Raw genomic sequence first — 27,500 nt, 5'->3', positions numbered from 1 at the left:
TGTAAAAAATCATATACAAGAAAAAAGTATTTATGTAGATGAAATTGCATACCAAGTGTGCTATACTTCTTTAATTTATGACGTACATTTCTTTACAATTCATATTTTTCTTTCTGACCAATATCAATCATAGTAAGGAGGTTAGGTGGGTGGGTGGGGGTTATCTTACAGGTGATGGAATTGGTAGATTGCTTCCACATTCCTGAAAATGTCTCTTCCGTTGTTCTTGTCAGGAAATTCCTCCTCTGCAATGTCAAAGTAGTTCTCCATCAGGTCTCTGAGATCACACACATAGTCCGTCTCGCTGTCGAGCAAGTCCTGGACCAGCTTCCTGTAATCAGAAAATATCTACCAGTCAACTAGCTACAACAGTTGAAACAGAACAAATCTACAGTAAAACACAGATATAGTGAACACACTTATAATGAATTTACACTTACAGTAAAACACAGTTACAGCGAACACACTTATAATAAATTTACACTTACAGTAAAACATGCACATTTACAGTGAACACATTTATAATGAATTCACACTTACAGTAAAACATGGTTACAGTAAACACGCTTATAATGAATTTACGCTTACAGTAAAACATGGATACAACAAACACATTTATAAGTAATTTCATTTTACATAAAACACACAATTTGATTGTCTGAACACATTGAAAAAAATGTAGTTTAAATTATATAATGTAACTTGGTATGGGGGTACACCACCTTGACAACATAAGACAGGGCTTCGCGGATTATAAAGTGTAAATTGAACCAAGTTAGAAGTTAACGTATAACAGAAGTGAAAATTAGCTTCATTCCTTAATGAATTCTCTTAATGTGATTTTCATTCCCAGTAGTTTAAAACATATTATGAACTCATTATATGTAACAAATTATGTTTAGAACAAGTTAAAACTGTTGGTCCCCAGCACTTCATCATAAAGTGTGTTTTACTGTACATTTATCATTAATTAACACTCTATAAACAGAAACAGGAAGTACTCATTGTGAACAATGTGTGAAATGTACATCACTTGGCATCTTTTGTTCAAATTTCTACAGAAGACACACTTTGAGATATCCTAAATATCAAGTATATGTAGAGCAGTATATACATTTGAATTTAACAATAGTCCCTTTATTTGTTTTTTATCCTATGTAATACAAAATCTGAAGAAGAAAACATCAAACCTTTTCTTTTCTTCCACCTTTTCCCCATTCACTTTGTGGTTTGGTTCCTTCTTCTCATTTTTCTGGACTTTTTCGTGTGGTACCAGCTTTTCTGGACTGATGTAACATACCTGTCATATAAGTAATTTTATGCATAGAATCTTGTAAATAAATGCGAATAGTTTTACATACAATTTTTAAGATCTTATTAGGTATTCATTAACCTCAACATCTATTAAACAATTGGGAAAGTTTAAGTATTTTAAGCAAAAAATGTACCATAGATTTTAATGTGAATATGATAAGGATTAAGTTATGGTGTATATATATATATATATATATATATATATATATATATAATATATATATATATATATATATATACTCATTATGGAACACATCAAATACAGTGTTTGGGTATTCCCATACCTGCAGTAAATGGGATAAATATAGCAATTTAATTCATAGGTGAAGGAGCCACTTTTACGTCATCACGAGCATTCAACTACATCACATGTATTAAGTCCTTCACTTGTGGTTAAATCATATCCAATCATAAAGAGACCTTTAAAAAAAGGTCCCCTGTCGCACAAGCATGATGAACAACCTTTACTGCTATGGCCCTCGGTGCCATGCATATAAGTTGGTCTAAGCTAGTGGCTTCTCTGCGAGTGTAAAATTCATAAAGGGACATAACACATAAAAAAAGGATTATCGCAATTCACCTTTGAATTAGAACGCTTTACCCGATATGGTATTGCGTTGTGTGACGACACAATTGAATGAGACGATTGAACAATTTGAATGACATGTTTGATGTAATACAACAAGAGTTTTCATTGGCCGATTACAGCCCGCCCACTTTCTCGAGCTGATTCAGTGTTGCTGGAGAACTGTACATAGCTCTCTGAAAAGATCCACCTCTTATAAAAACCTTCCATTTACGGGTCACAAAAAGCAGCGGACGGTTGAGGCCTGAAATCGGAGTATTCATGTGTTGCTGTCTCATAAACTCAATATAAAAAAATCTTAACATATTTTCCTACTATATACTTGCGTCCAAACATACCTTCAAATATTCATTAAAGCCACACACCACCCGAAAACTCGCAGCTTCAAATGATTTCGTATGTTGACGTAGCCGGTCAATTCGAACTCTTGCTATTGGTATCTATTCATAAAATCGGTTGTAAGTTATGTATTCGCTCTTCATTTATTATCAACATTAATAGAAATTCAAACATTTTTGTACCAGTTTTTGTAAAGGTAAAATAAGCTCTATATGAACGAAAATGCTGCATAAGCCCATTAGATGGAGACCGGCCATGACTAATGAAAGCCACACTGCCGCGCCGTGAGTTTAGCTATTTGAATAATTATCATTTAATAGGACTGGGGTGGTATATTATTTAAACAACTTAGCTAAAATATTTGTGGGGTATTAGTACACATCTAGACGCTGTTGTGCCAATATGGAATTGAACCGGGATTCTAATTGACTGGCTACCTAACATGGCTACGTCTACGAACGAAATCATCAAAAGCTGTGATCGAGTTTGTGGGTCGTATGGGGCTTTAATAAATATTTGAAGGTATGTTTGGACACAAGTATAGTAGGAAAATATCTTAGGATTTTTTTTAATATTAAATTTATGAGACAACAACACAAGAATACAACTTTTTCTCTTTCTTCCTTTGAAGTTTTTTTTCCATCTAGCATCTGGCCGTCATGTTTTCAAATGCTGACTACTCCCGTATTAGGGAATTTGGGCGGACTTATACATATGGACCAATGAGAGTTTCTGTTGCATTTCGCAATTGTATTACAAACAGATTCAATTGTGTCGTCACACAACGCAATACTATATAGGCCAAAGCGTTCTAATTCAAAGGTGAATTGCGATAATAAGATGAAAGGACGACTCATTTAGAGAGGTGAAAGAGGGCAGTGTCAAGGAGGCTGAGTCAATCACAAGGTATAAATGCTCAATATATATGCTGCCAAACAACATTAACCCTTGTCTTGCAAAGTAAGGACTGGCATACTAAAAACTACCCTATATTTCACATCAAATCATCTCATTTTCCTGAATTCCTTAACAACTACCAAATTTAATTTGAAAATGAAAGTCTTGACCCTGTCCTGGATTTTTTTAAAGAGATCTGACGAACACTGGTATTAATGAAAGTGGTAACCAGAAACAAAGTATGTTGGGACTGAAGTAAGTTTAAGGAAATCTCATGAACACTGGTATTAATGAAAGTGGTATGTAACTGGAAATAGTGTATGCTGGAACTGAAGGAAGTCTAACTTCTCCCAAAGTACAAGTTCTATTGTCTTTATTAAAAGTACTCACTGTCAATGGTAGTTGGATCAGAAGGACTTGTTATTAGTGATGGGACGATGATCGATTATTATCAAAAATTGATTGGTTTACCCTTTCTGATTCCAACTATCGATTATGAAATTTTCAATCTGATTAAAATAAGATCTTTTGATCCGTTCCGTTATAATGGAGTGGATCAATGATCTTACTTTAATCAGATTGATGAAATTTTATAATCGAAAGTCGCTGTTGGACTAAGTTGGTTTTGTTTTAATTCATTTCAAAATGGTGAGCAAGAGTAAAGATCATGCCGGTTCATGATAGTGCCAATTCTGCAGTTAAATCAAACAAAGCATGAATCTTTTTTTGTTCAGCACAGTTTTACACAGTTTTTTTAAAAATATCTGTTTCAGTCCCAATGTTAGTGTCAGTTTTATTGTAGTCAGCTGTTAAATAAAAAATAATGCATGAATAACTGGTTTTGTTCATTTAGGCAGTATTCATATAGAGAAAGTAACATACATGGTGGAGCAGAATGTTTAAACAAATAATATTGAATGAAAAATTTATTTTTTTCAAATACGAGCATCATAGAAAAACGACTATTAATCGAAAATCAATCACTATTCTATGCCCGATTCCAACACGATTATGATTTTAAACCAATTGCCCATCACTACTTGTTATACTACACAATTCATGAAACTCACCGTTTCCGTGTTGTAACCAGATTCGGTTGTGATTCCTAGATTATTATCAACACCTTGTTTGAAATGAAAAGACTTATTTCAGTTGCAGCATACACTGTTTCCAGTTACATTTTTGGTGCAGTGACCAGGATTTATTTCCTGGCAGACAGTCCCACCCGCCAGTTCCATTCCATGGTACCAAATGTCACAAGGGAGAAAATGCCACAGACCAAACCAGGATCCCACTGAATCTCTATTCAGGTGCTCTACCAACTGAGCGATCTGACCACCGACTAGTCTGACCACTACATACAATCCTCCCTAAATGCCACAAGGAGGTACTCTACATTGTCATAATGGCTGACTTCCTTTTAAACCATGGATTAAAAAATAAATATTAGCAATATTTGTCTATTCATTAGAAACCTTCTTGCTAGCTGAGTAGCTCGGTAGGTTAGCACATCGACTGCTGAACTGTAGATCGCGTGTTTGAGTCCAGCAGAGGTTTTAAATTTTTCTCAGATTGCTTTCTACCAAAACTGCATTTTTTTTACTAAATAAATTTGAAAGCTTTCAATTTCAAAATATTGTTGTACATATCCTCCACTTTTCATCCATATCAAATTTCTCTGGTGTAGCATACCTCCTTAAAGGGACTGATTCACGATTTTCCTCAAAATTTTCTTTTTCACTTTTGATGATCAAAATCTACTGTCTAATGTATTTAAAAGATTTCACATAAAAATTAAGGTTATACATTATCACAGAAGCTCATTTTAGAGAGTTTATTATTTGTTTTGTAAACAGAGATTGTGGTATGTTATTGTTTCCGAAATTTTCAAAAGAAATGTATTTTGATCTAAATTTATTATATCTTTCACATTTCAAGCAATTTTGGGGTAAAACGTGTTATCTAATAGTAAAATCAATATTTCACTTGTTTGTTTGTATACATAAAATGACTGGAGTCTTTGTTTACATGACACAGATTTAAGGCTAAAATATTGCTTTTATTGTTGCATTCAGAAGGTCAAAATTTTGGCTGTCAACATTAAATGAGTTATATTTTAAATGCTTAACATCAAAAAAAGAAAAATATTTTTATCAAAATTCGTGAACCAGTCCCTTTAACACCTTGAAGACACAAACCCCCCGCTACCCCTTTTTTTTGACGCTCCAAGCCTAAGTGAAGACAGTGAAGCTTTTTTGTTTTCATGCTAATTTTACAAAATTAACTCATAAATAGTCTTACAAATAGTTCTTGAGGAGAATATGTTTAATACCAGCTATTCGAACAGCTGTCGAATTACCCCGGGTATTACAATCAGTAATTACCAACCAAGTACACTTTGGGGCCGAGGCTTTTAGTCTGAATAAACTTGAATCTTCGTTATCTAGGGAAGCTTATGAGAACATTTCAGTCAATCCTTATCGTCAAGCAACATCATAACGTACAATAAATAGGTCTATCACGTCTGGAGTTTGAATTCCCTCCATTCCTCATCAGTTAACGAGAACCTCGATCCCGACCCTTTTTCGGGGTTGGGATCGATAATAGGAATCCAACTAGTGAGCTTGGTAGGATTTATGCCCGTTTATAAATATATAGCATGTGTAATGCTTTGAGATATTGAACTGATGTTTTGTATGCAGGTGTATATTGATGAGTTACAGATCAAATTTTAATTTTGTTACGGTTCGTTGATTTTTTATGGAATTGTGCCCCTTTTATAAAGTAAGCATTTATTTTATGGCTCTTATAGCATAGTTCTCCATTGTACTTAATGTGTGTAACATACAATCTGAATACCACGTTCAATGCTATACTTCGATGGATTTCCTACATTTGACTTAACTGCAGGCGGGGACATTCGTGTTCCGGAAAACTGGTCGTATTAACAGTAATTTTTCTACGTTAAAGGGGCACAATTCCATCAAAAATAAATGAACCGGAAGAAAACTAAAATTTGATCTGTGACTCATGAATATACATCTGCCTACAAAAAATCAGTGCAATATCTCAAGGCGTTTAGAAAAAAGTCTGGAAAACTAGTCGTAAGAGTAATTTTTCTACACTAAAGGGGAGTAACTCCATCAAAAATCAACAAACCGGAACAAAAGTTAAGCTCAATCTGTAACCCATCAATTTTCATATGCATAAGGCGTTTAGAAAAAAAAGTCCGGAAAACTGGTTACATAACAGTAATTTTTCTACTTTAAAGGGGCAAAACTCCATCAAAAATAAACGAACCAGAACAAAACTCAAACTCGATCTGTACATAACTTACATTGTAACAATATACACCTGCATACAAAAAATCAATTCAACATCTTAAGTCATATAGGGGGAAAAAAGTCCGGAAAATTGGGTGTCGCGGAAGGACTGAAGGAAGGACAAAGGTAAAACTATATACCCCAACCACTTTGTGGCGGCCGGGGACATTAAAATCCATGAGAAATGGTCACAACTACGAAAGTCGAGTGTGATGTTTATTTTCTTGTTATGAAATACCCACAGGGGCTAAGCCCGTTTTGGGCCCGAACCCTGTGATACCATAAATCTATATTTATGGTCTATCACAGGGTTCGGTCCCAAAACAGGCTTAGCCCCTGTGGAAATACCCCAGTATTAGGCCTACATGCATCTCGTAATTACGATTTTTAAAATTTCTTTCTTTTTTTACCTCGCCAGATTTTAGTAAACATCAAAATTTTTAATGTAACATCTTTTTTCCGGGTCGGTTGAAAAGGGAAAACAGGTTAGGTCTAGGAAGCAAGATAATTTTTTACCGTAAGGGTTTTAATTAAGCTTCTGTCAAAGATTTTCCTCGCCCTAATTTGATAAGGATAATGCAAATTGCCAACCTTTAATCACGTAGTAATCTGGAGATAATTGTGAATAGGCTCCCTGTTATGGATTATTTATCAGTACAGTACTCGAATACACACCTCGCCATTTCCGTGATCTTTCCGCACCAACCAATGAGAACCCTTGGTTCTGTCTAGGACATCAACAACGTCACCTTTCTCTAGTTTGACGTCATTTAAAGCATCTACACTCTCGGAACACACTTCGAATTTTTTCGAAAAAGAATCCTGAAAAAAAATTATATACATTGTATAAACGTATATATATATATAGATTAATTCGCGGATTTACTTTCGAAACACGAGACATTTATTGTACAGCGGTTCGATTAATTCGCGGGTTGTACTGTCGAGACACGGCACATTTTTTTGTACAGTGGTTCGATTAATTCGCGGATTTACTTTCGAAACACGAGACATTTTTTTGTACAGTGCACGTGGTTCGATTAATTCGCGGGTTGTACTGTCGAGACACGAGACATTTATTGTATAGTGGTTCGATTAATTCGCGGGTTGTACGGTTTCACGAGACATTTATTGTACAGTGGTTCGATTAATTCGCGGGTTGAACTGTTGAGACACGTGACATTTATTGTACAGTGGTTCCATTTCCCATCACTTGGTTTTTATTTCCATTTAAGAGCTAAAATCTTTGGAATAATTCTTAAGAATATTCAGTGAGTGGTTTTTGCTATACCGTGATTATGTATGGTAGTACGATGCATGCACGTGCGCGTAAAACACTTAGTTTCTTGATGTGCAAAAGTTTTAGGCCTAGTATGTCCGGACTAACGCTACGATCCTAGATTTCAAGCTGCTATATGTCAATTTAAAGAAATCTATAGCAAATAATATTTTTGAAGAAAAAAATGAACATTTCGAAACACCATTGATCAACTTTGTATAATAAGCCCATCGATGTTGATAAAAGGACACCGAAAAATGGTTTATGTGATATTTCTATTTATATTAAGAATTTACAAACGAATTTCTCTGGAATTGTTGACCACAGTAGAAATCCGGGTGTCCGGTTACCGCTGCGACCCGAGTTCGATGCCCGTGATCGACAGTGGTTGTATGTGAGCGGGTAGGTGGTCACCCACTTGGACACGTGGGTTTCCTCCGAGTACTCCGGCTTTCTCCCATAAAAAGACCACCATGCGCAAACATCCGTGCAAGTCGGTAAATAGCTAGTATATAGCTAATGTTAACTGTGGATTATATATGTCCGACTTTAAAAATAAAGGTTATTATTATTATCAAATCTGACTGACGGAATGTTCCGAACATTCAACCGATGAATATATATGCCTCATTGCAACCAGCAATGAAGCGGACGCCGTGACCTTGACGTGGGAGTAACGCTCTGACGGCCGTAAACAAACCTCCGACTCCGTGATTTCTAGTCTGATTTTGGGGGATAGCATCATCGTTTTCTCTGACAGATCGTCAAACACTGGCGTCACGTGCGCTGGTTGTTCGATGTTATCAATTTCATCATCTGCAAGATATAAATAACTACTTCAACAGATCTTTGATAATATTTCACATGATAAACCTGATAACCAATTTATCATAAAACTAAAATAGAATATTGAAACATGAATCATGTAGATCTAAAAAAAAAAAAAAAAAAAAAAAAAAATCAATGATAATCACATATATTCGACATTTCCATTTAATCTTAAATGTCAACTAAGGTTTCAAGCTTTTCATTCAAATCAACAAATTCCTATTTACTCGTTTCCATGGTGACTGCAAAAACCGTCTCGCAAATCCCCTCCGTATTTGCTGCCCTACAAATATATTTCCCGACATGCTTCTGCGTAGGATTAGGAATTACAAGGCAGCTGTAGGTTGCCTCCTCGATGACGTCACAATCGGCGCTTTCCTGTAGGTCTTCGTCGTTTTTTAGCCACTGAATGGTTGGTTTGGGTAAGCCTGTTAATTGTGGAATGTCGGAGATTGACTAATTAACTAATCAGTTATAAAGACTTTAAACTAAATAATTGATACTACAAATTGACCACTATATACGTAGCTTAAATTTTACCGTCAACACAGGCTTTTAGAACAATAGTTTGTCCATCATTAATTTTGACATCACCCGGTATCACCGTAAATGTCGGCGGCGAATTGGCCCTAAATCCCGAAAAAAAAAATTGAAATAAAATATTACATCAACATGCGTTAGATAAATAATATATATGGATTCGTGCAATTTTCTATTAATGTTCTTGATTGCAAACAGTGACCAACTATTGTATAAAGGAAAGTGATGTTACCTCTCAAGAGGTTCTTGCCAGACGACAGATCCTTCACGCGAGTTTTCCTTCACTTTGACGTTGACTAAACTGACGTCAGTTCCTAGTTCGTTCGTCAGGTGAAGTTCGTAGCAGCCCGTGTCACTGAGCGAACTGTGGAGCACTTCCAGGGTTACGAAGTCCGAGTCGTGGAACAGACCGTCACCATTACAGAAGCGGGGTAAGGTGCCATCTTTATACAACTCAACCTTTGGTTCTGGGTATCCTTTAAAACAATGTTTTTGATTTACATCTACTGATATTTCGAATGTCACTATCTTTTTTGTCGTTTTCAAAAACATAGTTTGTTTGAAATTCACAATTTATATATGAAATAGTTTTTCAGTTTTATACATTCAAAGTAACTGATATAAGGAGACGAACCTGTGATTTCCCATTCCATTACCAGACACTGCCCTTCTTTGATTGTTACGTCAGAAGAAGCAGACAAAATTACTGGTCTAGACCTCTTTCGGTTATCGTTGATTTTGCTATTGGACATTAAGAAGTCGTCCATCGGCGTCCGGTATTTTGTTTCATCGGTGTCCATGTTCGTCAGTATGTTTATCTCATCTGGTGATTGTGGAAGGTTTGCATCTTGTGGTATGTCCACGAATGTCGGTTCAGCGTTCTTCGGTTTATGTGTTTGGGGTATAATGGCATTTTCTTCAATGCACTCAGCTGGCTCATCTTCCTTCGTCGAGCTAATAATTGTACTACCCTGTTTTCGTGACTCTGTTGTGACATTATCAAACGATTCTTCTATTTGTTTGCTCGTCTGTTCTACTTCCACCTGAACATATAGCGAGTCTTTATCACTTTCCTCTATTGTCCTTAACTGTTTTTCAGATACGCCCTCGGTGAGACTCAAATCTCCTTCTCCTTCTTTCAGGATGTTTTCTCTAGTTGAGGAAACTTCTTGGTTGTTTTGTTTTACTTTCTGAAGATTTTCATCCTTTACTTCTATTATGTTAGCTTTTTTAGACTCAGCAGAAGAATCGACGGAATCGTTTGTGGTTTCCAGTCGTCTTTTAGATTCTTCCACAAAGCTTTCTTCCACTGGTCGGGTCTGTAGTTTACCATCAGCTTCACCATGTATAATCTGGTTGGGAACTTCTGGCTTCGTGTCTTCGAGTGTTTCTAAATCGTTGGAAATCTTTTGATTTTCAACTGATTCTCCATCTGTCCAGACGAGACTAAGACTATCCATTTCTTTTTTAATGTTCCTAGCTGTCTTTGCAACAACATCCTCCATATCTTCGGGTTCTGAAGATAAACTTTCAGAAGAGGCCGTATCTGAATATTCCGTAAAAATATTTGGATCTTGGGGATGTTGTTCATGGTTTTTAGCACCATTGTCGTTATTTTCAGGTTGATCGCATGTATCATCTCGGGAACCGCTTCTAGACAGAACATTTTCATCTTTTTCAGGAATCGCTTCTCCACATACTAGATCTAATTGTGAAAATGTTTTGTCCAGACTTTCTCTAGATACTCCTATTCCTAGAGACTCTGTACTTGCAAAGTAATCATCATCGTGAACAGGACGAAGACTATGTGTATCATCATCTTCATCAGAATCCACCAACATATATTGCTTTCGAAGAGTTGGTCGCCTGTCATTTCGAACAGAATCTACCCGACACTGAAAGTCATAATCGCTTACAGGCATACTGCTTTCTCGACTACTGGAGTTTAATTCATACCTTCGACCAAGGATTCTTAGTCTCTCGTCGTCATCTTTGTTTGTAATACTTTCCATACTAGCTCCAAGATCACGTTCAACTTGCATAGACAACTGCTTTTCATATTCAGTGTCGTTTGCTGTCTCGTAGAGTTCTGAGACATTACCAATTTCGCTTGTTGTTTCAATATCGGACTCTTGCTCAGCATAAACAACAGGAACATAAAGGTCTTGTTTCAGGATGTCCTTTTTCTCATTCTCGTTCGCATTCTCTTCTTCCCTTTCCTCAACCAAATCAACTTTTGAACATGGAGCTTCTTCTGTAGCAACTACATTAGCAGATATCATGTTTTCGATATTGTTGTTTCCTTGTTCAGCATTCATCTCTAACTTAATTGCATTTGAAATTTGAGAATTGTGGATGGGTTCAATGTTCTCCTTTTCGCTATCCATCTCGTTCAGTTCCTCGACATGAGACCTCGGTGAATCTTGAACGTTCGGAACTACTACAGTCGGTTTTGTTTCTGTCTGTGATTCTGTGACATCTTCGGGATTCAAGCCTTCCTGCTCCTCCACTTCATCACTTTCTTCAATCAGAATTTTTGGTATCTTCATCTTGTTCAATGGTTTATGAAAAAGTGATGGTTTTCCTTTGGATTGGTGATCCGTATTGTCGTGTGATCGTTTTCGTCGATGCTCATGATTTTCAGAATCTGATTCAGGAGAACTGTCCCTATGGGTAAAAACACTATGAATATATATAAAAAAGAAATACGGCTATGGAGTTTGATGAATACGATACATTACTGCAAACCAACATTTATGTGTGTGAAAGATATGTTTTCGAGATTTACGAGATTCTTTTCTCTGTTATATTCGTAGTCATGGGCTAGTTATTTCATTCATCCATACAAGGTACAATATTACAAGCTCGCTTATGCGTTAATATTACTTGTCGCGAAAGAATTTCTCACAGACGATTCCTGAACCAAACGATTCACTTATCAAAACTAGTTTCTGTATGATGCATCATGATAGTCATCATTTTGACGCTGGCCGCTTACTGGTAGAAGTAGAAGAAATGGTATTTATTTACCTGTAATCATCATCTCCAAGCCCACTGTCCGTCGTCATGGATCTTCTAGAACCCTTTCTGTTATTCTTCAGAAATTCCAGCATATCATCGAGAAGGTCCACGTCTTCAGTGTTCCTTTCTTTTGCTTCTTCATTCTCCGTTCTCTCGGACTCCGTTGCATGGTTTTCCTTTTTTGATGCTCGTTCCTTTAATTCATTTTCGTTTCTCCTGTCATCGGAAGAAGTCTCTACCACTGAGTCTAAAACAGGATTCAAATCTGTACGCGCGTTATCGGTGCCTACGTCCGTTATCGGTGTAATACTAGCGTTGTTGTCGCTACAATCGACATGTGAATCATGTTTCAGAGACAGTTCATCCTTCTCCGTCTGCTTTGTAACACCCTTAACATTTTTTGCGTCTAGTTTATCGCCTAAGTCTGCTGCCTTAGGCGGACCATCTATTTCTGGGTATTCTTCTGGGTTTGGTTGAAAGAAGGGAGAACATTTATCATTCATCATTTTTAAATGTACGTCAAGATCAGACATGCGACGCTTTGGCTGTATCGTCATCACGGGTTCTTTTTCGCCATATATCTGTGCCTTATCGACAAAATCGGCCTCTGGGAGAACCATTTCTAATCCCATGTTCAATCCATCTCCCTGACCATCTTCCAGACCATTTCCCTGACCATTATCCTCATTAGTGACCTCTTTGGATGACGCAGTTGGTTTATCGAGATCTAGTCCGATTCCACTGTCATCACAACCAGCTTCCGATGAAGTGATTTCTTCATTGAATCCTTTGCCATTGTTGACGTCACTGTCAATTTGAAATCCATCCCTCCCTTTTTCAATCTTATGGTTTTCGATTCCTTCGAGAGAGGAAGAAATGTTAAATTGACCATCTTTTCCTGTAATTTGCTCAATAAATGAATCGAACTGGGCGTCAATTGGAATTTGATCATTGTCATCTTTGTCATAGAGACCGCCGACCTCGAACTTCATCTGGTGAACCGACATCAGTTCATGTTCTACGCGTTCATCTACAACTGAAAAAAAACCCACCATAGTTACAATTATCCTTGTGAAATTGGAATACGATATTAAGAAAACAGAGCTTTCCAAGAAACAAGTTTGTGATTTCTAATGTAACAAAGGACCTATATTTTCCAGATGAGTGGACCATGTTCAATTCATGAAGATACCATATTGTATCTTTTATAAGTTTTTCTATATATAAATATAAAATGAAATGTAGACTACAGAAGTTTGTCATATTGGTATAATAACACAGGAGTTTTGTTAGAATGCATATCATAAAACTTCAGCTTTAAATACTGCAATATGACAGAACTTGTACCTCTATTTTTGCAATGAGTAACCAATTATTTTTTTTTGGAGAGAGGATCAGTCCCAAATGACTGCAGGTTCTAGAATGATGAAACATACAAGTTAATACAGTTTATTTAGGATACACGTCACTAAACTCTCTTTACATGATAAACATGACGCTTGCCCAACTCTCTATTTTGTATAGCATACAGGAGTTATGAGATTGATCACTGTTCGCTATTTTCATCTTTCATGTGAATAACAAAGCTAAATGGAGTGCACGTTCAATCCTGATATAATGATGAAACTTGGGTGGTTGATACGAATGAAAGGTAAAGATAACGAACAGTAATGTATATACATCATATTAATCATAGTGTATTTCATATATACATCAAAATAAAATCCACCATGCATCAGAAGAAAAAATCACAAAAATTCATTTCTTAATTCATAAATTATACATCACAACAGTCATAGAAATTATGAAATTTCATTTCATAATGCATATCAAAAATTCATTTCACAATGCCTATCCATCAGAATATATTCATTTCAAAATTACAAACAGTTTCCTACATTCTTATAAAAATCGAGTCTATTCATGCCAAAATTGGCTACTACCATATTCTGAATAAGAATTTCATATTTAAGTTTATGTACGAGATCTTGCTCCAACATTTTCTCCTTCTGTTGTCTACATTTCATTTTATATAGAAAAACTTATAAAAGATACAAGGTTATTCAAAAGGGATGTTTTTTCGCTGATTTCATTATAGTATCCGAGTACAATAGTTTTCCATGTAATTTCAAATTTCAAAAAGGAGCTAATTTTCTCCCAAATATGTTTAACAATTTTGCATTCAAACAAAAGATGTTTTGTGTCTTCATCTACATTGCATCTTTCACATAATGGAGGCACGTCTTTGCTCCATTTGCTTACATATACATTATTGTTCAAAGTACCATTTAGTAGTTTATAGTTAAATTCTGATATTCTTTTTTCATACATTTTTTTTTTGTGTGTGATATAGACATTTTTCCAACTAGAATAACTGATATTAAAACATTTTTTCCATCTATTTTCATACAATGGTTTTTGAAACTTCATATTTATAAACACCGAGTAGTAAAATTTACTTTTAACATTTTCAGCTGATTTTACAACATCATTTCTAAACAAAAAATGTACATCAGGTTTTATATTAATGTATTTTGAATACTTACAGTCAAATTTTTCTTTACAGATCTTAATTGCCTTTTTAAGCAAAATATATTCACAAAAAATGCTATTTCTCTTTTTCACTTTATCTGCAAAGTACATTATAGTATGCATTTCGCCATGTTCATCAAAAATATCTTTAATATATAAAATTCCACTCTGTATCCAATTTTCAAAACACAATGTTTTTTATTCATATTGAAAGAGTTTGTTCTTCCAGATAAACTGACTAAGGAACTCGTCTCTCTTTAAAGTTTTCTTATGCATGATATGTATTTTGAAATGCATCACTATTATTATTATGTATGCATTATATGACATGAAAAAAATGAATTTTTCTGATCTTTCTGATGTTTGATATGCATTATGATTGTTATGATGTATGTTTGCATTATGAAATAAGTATTTTAAATAAAAGATAAAAAAAAAAAGAAAAAAAAGATAACGAACAGTGATCAATCTCATACCTCCTATAAGCAATACAGAATAGAGAGTTGGGAAAACACGAACCCCTGGATATACCAGACGTGGGATCAGGTGCCTAGAAGGAGTAAGCATCCCCTGTTGACCGGTCACACCCGTCGTGAGTCCTACATCTTGATCAGGTAAACGGAGTTATCCGTAGTCAAAATCAGTGTGCCAAGAACGGCCTAACAATCGGCATGAAACACGTCAGACAGTATTTAACCTAATGATACGTTGTATTGGCAAATTAGAGCGTTATAACGACCATAGAATTTGCGAAATACTGATTTTAAACGAGACTGTTGGAACCCCTGCACCATCAACTTGTTTGTCAGTAGGCTGCTTCGATTTAAAAACTGACCATACGCAGAACAAACTCTTGCGTATCGAATCCGTTGAGAGATGTAAACACCATATATAGGTGATAATGGAATATTGCTACATGAATATGGGAAGTTGACGATGGAGAAGTTGAAATCATCCCGTTTGTCATAAATTTTAGTTGTTAGTTTGCCGTTAATATCTACTTTCAATAAAATATCTACGTATGAAGCAAAAGTGGGCGAATCTGTGGTGTCTTTTATTTCGAGTTCACTGGGATATATTGAATCGACATATGAATGAAAATTATTATTTTTTTTTTAGATAATACATCGTCGATATATCTAAATGTTTAATTGAAGGCCACAGCAAGATATTTTTTTCTTCTCACGTAGAAGCTTTGGAATAGATTCTGCTTCATAGGATTATAAAAATTATCGAATATGAATCACATGTTTTTGAATATGAATGATAAGATTATCGAATATGAATCACATGTTTTTGAATATGAATGATTAGATTATCGAATACGAATCACATGTTTTTGAATACGAATGAAAAGAATATGAATTACAACTTATTGAATAAGAATGACATGTTTTTGAATATGAATAACACGTTTTAGAATAAGAATAACACGTTTTTGAATATGAATGATAAAATGATTGAATATGAATAACAACTTTTCGAATATGAATGATATGTTTTAGAATATAAATTACAAGTTTTCGAATATGAATAACAAGATTAGTATAATAGTGCAACGTCGACTTTTTACGAAAAATCCTAATGATATTGAACATCGTTAAAGTCTTTTGAGAAGCATATTGTATTTACTATATGCAATGCAAAGTTTTCAGCGTGTAAATCCAACTTCAACATCTCAACAACAAAATTGAACACAAGTATTCGTTTATTTTATGAATATCGTCGAAGATTCCGGTCGATGAAATCCGGAAACAGGAAGAAACTTTATACTGACTTTCTACATAGGGGGAAATTATATGCTGGGTCGCTTTTTCCCCCTAGGGGGGAATCTATTCCGGGCCCGTTTTTCCGGGGGGAGTCTATGCGGGGGAAAAGTCTATACTACAACACCGGTAAAGGGCTGCAAATTTTAGGCCTATTCTCGGCGCTTATGGTTTTTGAGCAGGGAGGCCTAGGATCGTATCGTGCCATATCCGCTGTGACACAGGACCTCAGAATTTGCGACCGCCCCCATTTAGTAGCCTCTTACGCAAGCAAGGAGTACTGAGGATCTATTCTAACCCGGATCCCAACGGGATTAACGTCAGAGGAATGTATAAAACATCAAATGAAGAACGAAGCCACAAAGACCAGATTAAGACATAATTTGATAAGCAGAAAACATCATGGCAGTACTCTTTTTTAGTGTTTTGATTACAAACTTTCGACTGCTCTAATTTTGTGTGATTTGATTACAAACTTTCGACTGCTCTAATTTTGTGTGATTTGATTACAAACTTTCGACTGCTCTAATTTTGTGTGATTTGACGACATACAAGCAGACGTACCAAATATGTATTTTCAACGCCATCTGGCTTTTCCCCAGTATTGTGACGGTTTTTTAAGGGGCATTAGCTGTAATTTGTCACCAAGAAATTGATTCAATGAAATTTACTCTTTATTATATATTTCAGTAATAACACCAGTATCTCATTATTTCAAAAACTCTTTAACCTCAAAGCAGACACATGAGTGTGTAATTTTGGTGATTAAATATTATTGTCTTGCAAGACAATAAATCTTCCTTACACAATGTATATGTTTCTTGATACACTAAAAGCGGTTATCTAATGTAGTTTTATTAGGTTTCTCTTGTTTTTGTACAAAACAAAGGCTTTGCTAGTCATTGATAAATAGTCCTATGCCATTGATAGATTTTGAGAAAAAATGGTAGCCATCACTTTCAAAGCTAATGCCCCTTTAAATTGCGATAGGTTATACTGACTATTGATGACCCATACAACAAATTCATTGCACTTCAAACTGATATTCCAAAAAAGTTAGGGATGTGATGATGTTTTGTAGGATGGAGTGACAAACTATTGATTTGGCAGACATTTTTATTATTCTCATCTTGCACTCGTCCATCAGAAACCAATGCAGATCATTCAAGAGTACATATGACAGGGAATGAATCTGAGACGATGAGACGTTTGAAATTTGGAACCATGTGAGTAGCCTTGAAAGAAATTCAATTCATTTAGTTAACAAGTAAAGCTTTTTTAAAAAGCTTGCCGTCTTTAGCAGCAACTCTATAGAGCGAAGTTGAATTATGTCCCTTGTCTTCATTATTGAATTGAGCTAAAATAAATAATCTCACGGACATCATGCCTACAAAGCTGTGTCCTGATTCCCATTGTAAAAGTTTGTATTTATGAAGGGTATATGTACTGGAAATCAAAATCACTGTTCCCTGTATTAGCACTGATTAAAGCCTCTATATCAAATGAAACTGAGATTTTCTGTGTGTATATCAAAATATTTATTATTTTTTTTACCAAAGTTATGAAACAAAACAAACTAAAAAGATTTAAATTGCTCAAATTTGCATAAAAATTATTCTTGCATATTGTACAGTACACCTGCTTTAGAAATTAACCAGGATAAAGACCTGAGAATATTGTAATAGTTTTGCCAAAAATTATATCATAAAATATATATCAGCAATCAAGAGTGAATTCATCAAAATTCTAAGTTAAATTGAATAAAAATTCTTGTGATTCAACGTTACTTCACAGACATAAATACCATTGTGTCTCTGATATAAATCATGAAAAAACGTCACTCTATGATATGTAAGAAAAAATATGAAACAATCACACATAATTAACTATACTTCTGGAAGTCCCTGAAAATGCATAAATTAGTCTCGTTTACCTAAATTGTAATAACAGGTGGATGGATTACTCTTTTGCATGCTTTAAAAAAACAGTGATCCTCATTTTGAAGTCAAGCCTTATGTATTCTTATGTAATTCTTAGCTTAAGGTATCATTAAAACTGTTTTGTAGGGATTAGCCCTACCGAATAGACAATTCCCAAAACACAAGCAATCAAAACAAAAAACGGCGAGTTTTTCTGTTTGTATGCAAAAATGGAAACATTGCTGTAAATGAAGTAACCATAGAAATGCTTTGTATTAGTTGCTTTTAAAAAAGTAATGTGTCAATTTCATGAATTGCATTTTTCTTTTGTTCGTTTTGTCGATTTTTTTAAGATTGAAAATCTTGAAAAATTGTTAAGTCGTACGAAAATTAGAACACCAGAAAGTTATCTCCCTTGCCTTGAAGAGGATTTCTACCAATGAAATAATTGAAAATTTTCACTTCATACACTTTCTACCAATGACAAAAGAGAGGAAGTGCAAAGTCCGAAGACTGTAAAACACTTCAACTCTGTATACCGTCTTCCAAGGAAGACGGTAATGAATGCCACAAGCAAGGAATAATTTTGCTGTGTTTTTCCTTGACGTTTCTTAAGGAGAGAGCGAGAGAGAGAGAGAGAGAGAGAGAGAGAGAGAGAGAGAGAGTACAGGGAACATTGAATTGAATCCATTTACTGTATCGAGATATAGGGCTCACGGCGGGTGTGACCGGTCAACAGGGGTTGCTTCGCTAGGCACCTGATCCGACCTCTGGTATATTCAGGGGTCCGTGTTTGTCCTACTCTTTATTTTGTATTGAGTGTAATTAATGAACTTCGGATGAAACACTCTGATGCAGTTCAATTTTCGCCGAGTGGTGCAACACAAAACAGAAGTACATGCCGTGTCTTTATCTGGTAATAAATGAACTTGATCTGTGGGTGAAACAACCTGATGCAATATTCGCCGAGTGTTGCAACACAAAACAGAAGTTACATACAATACCTTTCAATTTATCTGTTTGTATATAGCTTACTGCGCTCTATTGACAACACAAGCAGGTAGCGTGGCCGAGCGGTCTAAGGCGCTGGTTTAAGGCACCAGTCTCTTCGGAGGCGTGGGTTCGAATCCCACCGCTGCCAAGTAAGTTTTTTGAATGGACACACAATATTTTTATTTTGACAATACTTGGCAGGGATGTTCCCTAGCTGATCCAGTATTAGCTACCGGTGATATACAAGTATAATAAATGTTTCTTTTGTTTCTTTTTTCTTGCTTTTCTGCAAGAACTCTGCTTGATCTTTCTATTATGCACGTACTTGTAATTTGAACTTTACCTTATGTACAATAAGTCAGCATTTTGTAAATTCTATGATCGTTATAACAAGATTGATCTAATTTACCAATACAACATGTCAAATGGTCAAATGCTGTCCGACATGTTTCTTACCAATCAGACCGTTCTTTACACACTATTTTTTTTATCACGGATTATTCCGTTTACCTGATCAAGATATAGGGCTCACAGCGGGTGTAACCGGTCAACAGGGGACGCTAGTTACTACAAGGCACCTGATCCCACCTCTGGTATATCTAGGGGACAGGAATCGTGTTAGTTCCACTCTTAATTTTGTATTCTTCATGAGAGTTATGAGATTGGTCACTGCTCGTTGTATTCATGTTTTCACACTGTAGATTTGGAAATTAAGACAATGGTTTTAATTTCAATATGTTTGCAATTTATCATTTCCCAGCGAAAATAAACCCATACTGAGTAATATATCAAAATATTTCATATTTTCATACTCGGATTTCTCATATTACGTGGAGTGACAACCAATGTGCCCTTGTAAAACATCGTTAAATTCTAGCACCGTGGAATGAAAACAACTTGCAGTATTCACTTTGAAAACCAAAGGTTATTCAACTATAGAGATGTTGGCACGCTAAAACAAATACTAGCTATGTATATCAAAAAAGCACTGGCAATAAGAACAGAAATGTTGTCAATATCAGAACTAGTGTAATTATATTGTGTGTGGAGTACATTAGTTCACAATGCATATGTTGAAATATATATATATGTAATATTAAAATGCCTAAATATACAGATGGACAATGCCCATGTAATACCAATACACTTATCTTAATTGAGTGTAAGAAATGAACTTTGGATATAACACCCTGTTCAATATTCGTTGAGTGGTGCAACACAAAACTGAATTAGACTGGAGCCTCGTTAATCCGGACACTTTGGTTCCCAGCAAAATCGTCCGGATAAATGAAGCGTCCGGATAACTGAATCGCATATCTTTTTTAATCTTTATACATAAGTAACCAATATGCTTTCTTTATTGATCGTAGTGAATTAAACACATTCTATCATTGGATTTAACCATTTGTATTAGTAAATAAATTATGAAAATGTTAATATTTACATGCATTTCAAAGCACTAAAATTGAAATATACATGTGCAGTGTATTATGCCTATGCTGACATTGTACATGTATATAAAACTACAAATAAATACACAAAACTGTGCACCGTATGCAGTAAAACAAATAATGAAGCCGTATATATAACTATAAATAAATAAATCATTAGTAACTAACATAATCATTTACACTTCAAACATTTCATCACACTTTTAATTCTTAAAGAGGCCGGTGATTTCCATCTGTCACGATTTACGGATTCGGCGGTCTGTTAAAACAATCTTCATCGTTCAAAGTTGATTTAAGAATTTCGTGTTTATCATGTCAGTTGACATTATTCTTTAACCAAAATTCCATCTGTCAGAATTTATATTTCTTATTCTATAATTATCCAAGCCAATATCGGGAGAACAAAATCATTTAAGCCCTTCATATGAAGATCTACTACAGTAACTGCTGTGATCTAGCCACGCGCACCTATTAATTTCATGATGCGATAATAACGGAACAAAACTCAGGTGAAACCAACATTACGGGTACATGCAAAATGTAATGGTCAATTTCCTTAAAATGGTAATTTTCTCACTTCTACCCAGAGTTTAAGAATTCGAAAGCAATAAAGCTCTACAACATCGTAATAAGAATCAATCGCACACAGGTACATTTTACATACGTGCCATTCTAAACATTAAAAACTTACTACATATACATGTGCATGAACATACATGTACATGTATATTTCACGCCAATCAACAGTATAAAATCCAGAATCTAGAAGTATGATTTACACTCTTCAGATTTGAATAAGCCGATATCAATTTACGAATGAGTACAATTGATATGTGTTGCAGTTCAATAAAACATATCATTACGACATGATGTTTAATTCATTAATACTATTAGGCTATTGATCAAGACTGTTAGGAAATATGCTACAGATTTATTTACAAAATTCAACACTACACGCAATACAGATCTTATGTGCAAAGACTGGCAATACAATGTCTCGATCGACACGTGCTATCTAACTGACTTATCATCACACGCCACCTAATCAAAGGAAGGCGTTGACAGGGCTCAGGTAATCCCTTCAATTAGACAGTTTGACTTGTTTTCTTTAAAATTTACGCCTTGCTAAAATTGTCCAACAAAGATCTTCCCTCGAAAAAATTACTGTCCGGATTAACAGTACAATTTTCAATGCATTTTAACGTTTTGTAGTAAAAAATGACCGTCCGGATCCGGAACGCGAATTTCCGGATTAATGATGCAAAATAACGTATAAAAATTCCGTTCCCTAGAAAAATCGTCCGGAAGGTGAAGCGTCCGGATTAATGGCGTCCGGATTACCGAGGCTCCACTGTACACGCCGTGCCTTTATCTGTTGGTATATAGCTTCCCGCGCTCTATTGATAACACAACCAGGTAGCGTGGCCGAGCGGTCTAAGGCGCTGGTTTAAGGCACCAGTCTCTTCGGAGGCGTGGGTTCGAATCCCACCGCTGCCAAGTATTATTTTGGAATGAACATACATGTATATTGAACATTAGGTGTGACCATTTGTTTTACGTCCCTTCAAGAATTTCATAAGTTCGGTCTGCCAATCCTTATACATATGAACTATTTGATGACGATTATCTTTTCTTTTTTTTAATTCTAATCAAGGAAATTGTACATCAAGCTGATTTTTACAGTTAGATGTTATTGTATGACCGCAGGCAGAGTTTAACCGGGGGTCATGGGTAGATACTGGAGCTCGTGTCTCGGACTAATATGGAAGACTTGGACTGATATTGGAGTTCAAATCTCGGACCGGGCGTGAATCTCGGGTTACATGGTATGATGTGTCATTGATATTGTAGTCCAATGGAGATGCGTTCGCGTGTTTTGTAAACACAGGAAAATCCTTCTTCATTTGATGCGTCTTAAATCTTGGAGATCCTATTTCCCAGAATAAACTTTAGAGAAAAAAAACGTGTTTACGTGGGATTTTCTACAATTGGAACAGACAACAAAGTAAATCGGTCAATAATGCATGAAATGCACCAATTATATACGTTTTGAAGGATTTCGATTTTCGAGTACTGTTTTCCATTGAATTTACAAGTAAACATTTGTGAATAACGCAAAGATAAAGATGAAATCATTGGGGGAAAATTGTGCTAAATATGAAGTTTTAGCAATTGCAAACATTTCCAAATAGATTTACAAAAATTCCATGACAAATTTTATTTTGGTATCCTATCCTAAGATGATGGAGGACCATAGAAATTTCAACCTTGTTTCACTCAACCTCTAAACTAAAGCTGAGACATTGCCAACTTCGTGTAAAACAAACTACGATCAGTCAATCAATTTGTTGAGCTTTTCCAAGTTGTTTCCAGAAAGCGACCCTTTTCCCAACAATTCGCCTCTTGCTTTTTAGTTTTTGTTTTGAGATATTTTCAGCTCAGTTAAGTGTATGAATGCTGTGAGAATTTATATGGGTTTTCTTTGTAACATCAGCTCCGCTATCAAAGAACAGATAAACGATTTTTGATTGAATACCTTTTCTATTAATATCTCAAGTGTTGAAAAGCATGCCTAGAACATAAAACAGATCAAACAAGCAGACCTACTCTAGTTTTGACCAATGATTGTTATTTCATACACTTCTCATATCTTTATTCTATAGATAAAGTTTTCCTTTTGTTTTTGTGAATATAAAAATAAAATAAGAATGTGCGATTCATATCTACAATCCGGAAAACACAGATTGACATCGTTTCTGATGTGCACGTTCGAATTTCTTCACATAAGAAATACGACTTTTCTATGAGATCAAAGACAATCCGAAAATAAAAACATTCTTGAAATTCATTTTTCATCAGAAGAATGAAAATGTGAATATAACGAACAGTAATCAATCTCATAACTCCTATAAGGAATACAAAATAGATAGTTGGGCAAACACGGACCCCTGCATATACCAGAGGTGGTATTAGGTACCTAGGAGGAGTAAACATCCCCTGTCGACCGGTCACACCCATCGTCACCCCTATACCTTGATCAGGTAAACGGAGTTATCCGTAGTCAAAATTAGTGTGTAAAGAACGGCCTAACAATTGGTTTGAAAAAAAAATCAGATAGCATTTGACCCAATGACAGTTTGTATGGTAATTGGGTTGTTATAACGATCGTACAATTTGTGAAATGCTGACTAATGATACTGTTGTGCAGTTAAAATTATAAATACATCCACAGAGAAAGATCAAACAGAGTTCTTGCAAGATAGCAAGACAAAAGAAGAAATAAAATAGTCATATTATTTTCCTCAAAATTAAAACTAGAGTTAATTTACTTGTATATTACCGAATTAAGGATCAGTTAGGAGAACACACGAGCTCATACTTTCCAAAGTATTTTCGAGAAGAAAATTTTGTGTCCATTCCGAACATTTCCTTGGCAGCGGTGGGATTCGAACCCACGCCTGCAAAGAGACTGGTGCCTTAAAATAGCGGCTAAGACTACTCGGCCACGCTACCTTTTTATATCGATTTTATATCACGATAAGCTATACCAACAAATAAAGGTACGGTATTTCTGTTATAAGTTGTTTTCATTCCATGGTGCTAATTTTTTTTACAATGGCATAATCGCGATTATTTTAATTTCACGTGATAGAAAAATCTTCTTTTAAAATTCAGATTATGAAAACATTGAAATATTTTAATGCAATATTATTCATAATGGGTTTATTTTCGCGGAAAATGATAATTCGCGAACATAGTGAAATGAAAACCATCGTGTTCATTTCCAAATCTACAGTATGAAAATATGAACTCCCATAAAAAATACAAAATGAGGAGTAGGGCAAAGATATACCAGAGGTGGGATTAGGTGCATAGGAGGAGTAAGCATCCCCTGTCGACCGGTCACACCAAACGTGAACCATATATCTCGATCAGGTAAACGGCGAAATCTTTAGTCAAAATCAGTGTGTAAAGAGTGGCCTCAATTGGTATAAAACACATCAAACAGTATTTGACCCAAATGACAGGTTGTATTCGTAAATTGGATCGTTATAACGACCATAAAATTTGCGAAATGCTGACGTATGATACATGAGGTACAGATCAAATTAGAAATGCATGTGTAGAGAAAGATCAAGCAGAGTTCTTGCAAAAAAAGCAAGAAAATAGAAGAAACAAAATATACTTATTATTTTCTTTAAAATTTGACCTAGACTTATTTAGGTGCATAATTCTATTTGTATATTACTGATATGAAAATATTTTGTCCATTCCAAACATTTGCTTTGCAGCAGTGGGATTCGAACCCACTTCTCCGAAGAGACTGGTGCTTACAACCAGCACCTTAGACCGCTCGGTCACCCTATTTTGCTCTATCTTACTAATAGCGTGGTAAATTATATATTGATTGATTAATTGGATATCGAAAATTTTCCACTCATATCGAGACATCACCATTACCGGTGAAGGGCTGCAAAACTTAAACCTATGCTCGGCGCTTACGGCCTTTTAGCAGGGAGGGATCTTTATCGTACCACACCTGCTGTGACACGGGGCCTCAATTTTGCGGTCTCATCCGAAGGACCGCCCCATTTAATCGCCTCCTACGACAAGCAAGGGATAGGAGCTATTTTAACCCGGATCCCTTCGGGATATATATAAACATATCAAGGCACGGTATGTGCTTTTGTTTTATGTTGCACCACTCGGGGATTATTGAACTGCATCAGAGTGTAGCATCCAAACTTCAAGTTCATTTATATTACATTCAAATCAAATACTGTGAGTTTCTTTCATTCCATAGAGCTAAAAACTTTACGATCATATTTACAAGGGCACAATTGTGATGGTTTTGATATCATATAGAAAGAAAGTCTTCTTTTGAAATTTTGAGATTATCAAATCATAATTTTTTTTTAAATATATTACTATAGTTTTATTTTAGTGGGGAAATAATAAATCGCGAACATAATGAAATCAAAACCAACCTGACCAATCTCATAACTCTCATAAAGAATACAAAATAAGAGTATGACAAACACGAATACTTGGACATACCAGAGGTGGGATCAGATGCCTAGGAGGAGTAAGCATCTCCTGTCGACTGGTCACATCCGCCGTGAGCCCTATATCTCGATCTTGTAAACGGAGTAATAATTAATCAAAATCAGTGTGCCAAGAACGGTCTCAATTGTAACAAACATGTCAGATAGCATTTTACCCAATGAGAGTTCGTATGGTAACGACCATAAAATTTGCGAAATGCTGACTTTATGATACATGAGATACAATTCAAATTACAAAAACATGTATCAGAGAAATCTTACCAAAAAAGCAAGAAAATAGAAGAAACAAAATCCATATACTATTTTCTTCAAAATGAAAACTGAAGTATATAACCGGTAGTTAGTATATCAAAACTAAAATATTGTGTATCCATTCCAAAAATATCCTTGGCAGCGGTGGGATTCGAACCCACGCCTCCGAAGAGACTGGTGCCTAAAACCAGCGCCTTAGACCGCTCGGCCACGCTACCTGCTTGAGTCATTAATAGAGCACGGTAAGCTATATACAAACAGATAAATTTAAAGGTACTGTATGTAACTTCTGTTTTGTGTTGCAACACTCGGCGAATATTGCATCAGGTTGTTCCATCCAAAGATCAAGTTCATTTATTACCCTCAAAATCAAAACTGTATATTATTTTCATTCCATGCTGTTAAAATTTCTTAATTTTGTTTTACAAGGGCACGTTGTAATGTTTTTAATTTCACTTGATAGGAAAAATCTTCTTTTAAAATTCTGATATCGATTATGAAAGCATTGAAATATTTTAATATATTACTCACTAGAGGTTTATTTTTGCGGGAAAATGAAAAAAATTGCAAACACAGTGAAATTAAAACCATCGTGTTAATTTCTAAATTTACAGTATGAAAACATGAAGATGACGAACAGTCATCAATTTAATAACTTCCATAAAGAATTTTAAAAAAAAATAAAAGTAGGGCAAACAAGGGTCCCTTGAATATACCAGAGGTGGGATAAGGTAGATAGGAAGAGTAAACATTATGTGTCGACCAGTCACATCCGCCGGGAACCATATATCTCGATCGGGTAAATGGAGTAATCATTAATCAAAATCAAGAACGGTCTCAATTGGTAAGAAACAAGTCAGACACAATTTGACTCAATGACAGTTTGTACGGTAATTGGGTCGTTATTACGATCGTACAATTTGCAAAATGCTGACTAATGATACAGTTGTGCAGTTCAAATTATAAATACATCCACAGGGAAAGATCAAACAGAGTTCTTACAAGAAATAAATAAAATACAGATTTCACTCTCTTCAAAATTAATAATAGAGTAAATCAGGTCCACAATTCTACTAGTATATCACCGCTAGCTAATTAAGGATCAGTTAGAGGACATACCCTCCCAAGTATATTCGAAACCCAAATACTGTGTGTCCATTCCAAAAATTTCCTTGGCAGCGGTGGGATTCGAACCCACGCCTCCGAAGAGACTGGTGCCTTAAACCAGCGCCTTAGACCGCTCGGCCACGCTACCTGCTTGAGTCATTAATAGAGCGCGGTAAGCTATATACAAACAGCTAAATTTAAAGGTACTGTATGTAACTTCTGTTTTGTGTTGCAACACTCGGCGAATATTGCATCAGGTTGTTTCGTCCAAAGATCAAGTTCATTTA

General features: G+C 35.4%; 1 protein-coding gene and 4 non-coding genes across 13 annotated transcripts in view; 2 read left to right on the top strand and 3 right to left on the bottom strand.

The window, feature by feature from the left end:
• LOC125682276 (twitchin-like) overlaps nucleotides 1-27,500 on the bottom strand; it is a 146,771-nt gene that overhangs the window by 100,557 nt on the left and 18,714 nt on the right. For all 9 annotated transcript variants that reach the window (XM_056153684.1, XM_056153687.1, XM_056153685.1 and 6 more), the window contains exons 3-11: nucleotides 12,137-13,163; nucleotides 9,741-11,773; nucleotides 9,339-9,582; nucleotides 9,107-9,195; nucleotides 8,794-8,994; nucleotides 8,439-8,554; nucleotides 7,135-7,281; nucleotides 1,191-1,300; nucleotides 170-331 (exon numbers count right to left, since the gene is read on the bottom strand). In XM_056153684.1, the coding sequence (XP_056009659.1) occupies nucleotides 170-331; nucleotides 1,191-1,300; nucleotides 7,135-7,281; nucleotides 8,439-8,554; nucleotides 8,794-8,994; nucleotides 9,107-9,195; nucleotides 9,339-9,582; nucleotides 9,741-11,773; nucleotides 12,137-13,163 (4,129 nt within the window). The remainder of the gene's footprint in view (nucleotides 1-169; nucleotides 332-1,190; nucleotides 1,301-7,134; nucleotides 7,282-8,438; nucleotides 8,555-8,793; nucleotides 8,995-9,106; nucleotides 9,196-9,338; nucleotides 9,583-9,740; nucleotides 11,774-12,136; nucleotides 13,164-27,500) is intronic.
• Trnal-aag (transfer RNA leucine (anticodon AAG)) lies at nucleotides 19,404-19,485 on the top strand. The gene has a single exon. It is a non-coding gene; the product is annotated as a tRNA-Leu (tRNA).
• Nucleotides 22,204-22,285, top strand: Trnal-aag (transfer RNA leucine (anticodon AAG)). Its single transcript has one exon. It is a non-coding gene; the product is annotated as a tRNA-Leu (tRNA).
• On the bottom strand, nucleotides 26,243-26,324 carry Trnal-uag (transfer RNA leucine (anticodon UAG)). The gene has a single exon. It is a non-coding gene; the product is annotated as a tRNA-Leu (tRNA).
• Nucleotides 27,280-27,361, bottom strand: Trnal-aag (transfer RNA leucine (anticodon AAG)). Its single transcript has one exon. It is a non-coding gene; the product is annotated as a tRNA-Leu (tRNA).

The sequence above is a fragment of the Ostrea edulis genome, chromosome 2 (assembly GCF_947568905.1).
Source record: "Ostrea edulis chromosome 2, xbOstEdul1.1, whole genome shotgun sequence".
Taxonomy (NCBI): domain Eukaryota; kingdom Metazoa; phylum Mollusca; class Bivalvia; order Ostreida; family Ostreidae; genus Ostrea; species Ostrea edulis.
The sequence above is the reverse complement of the archived record's forward strand: the minus strand, read 5'-3'. Positions and strand labels throughout refer to the sequence as shown.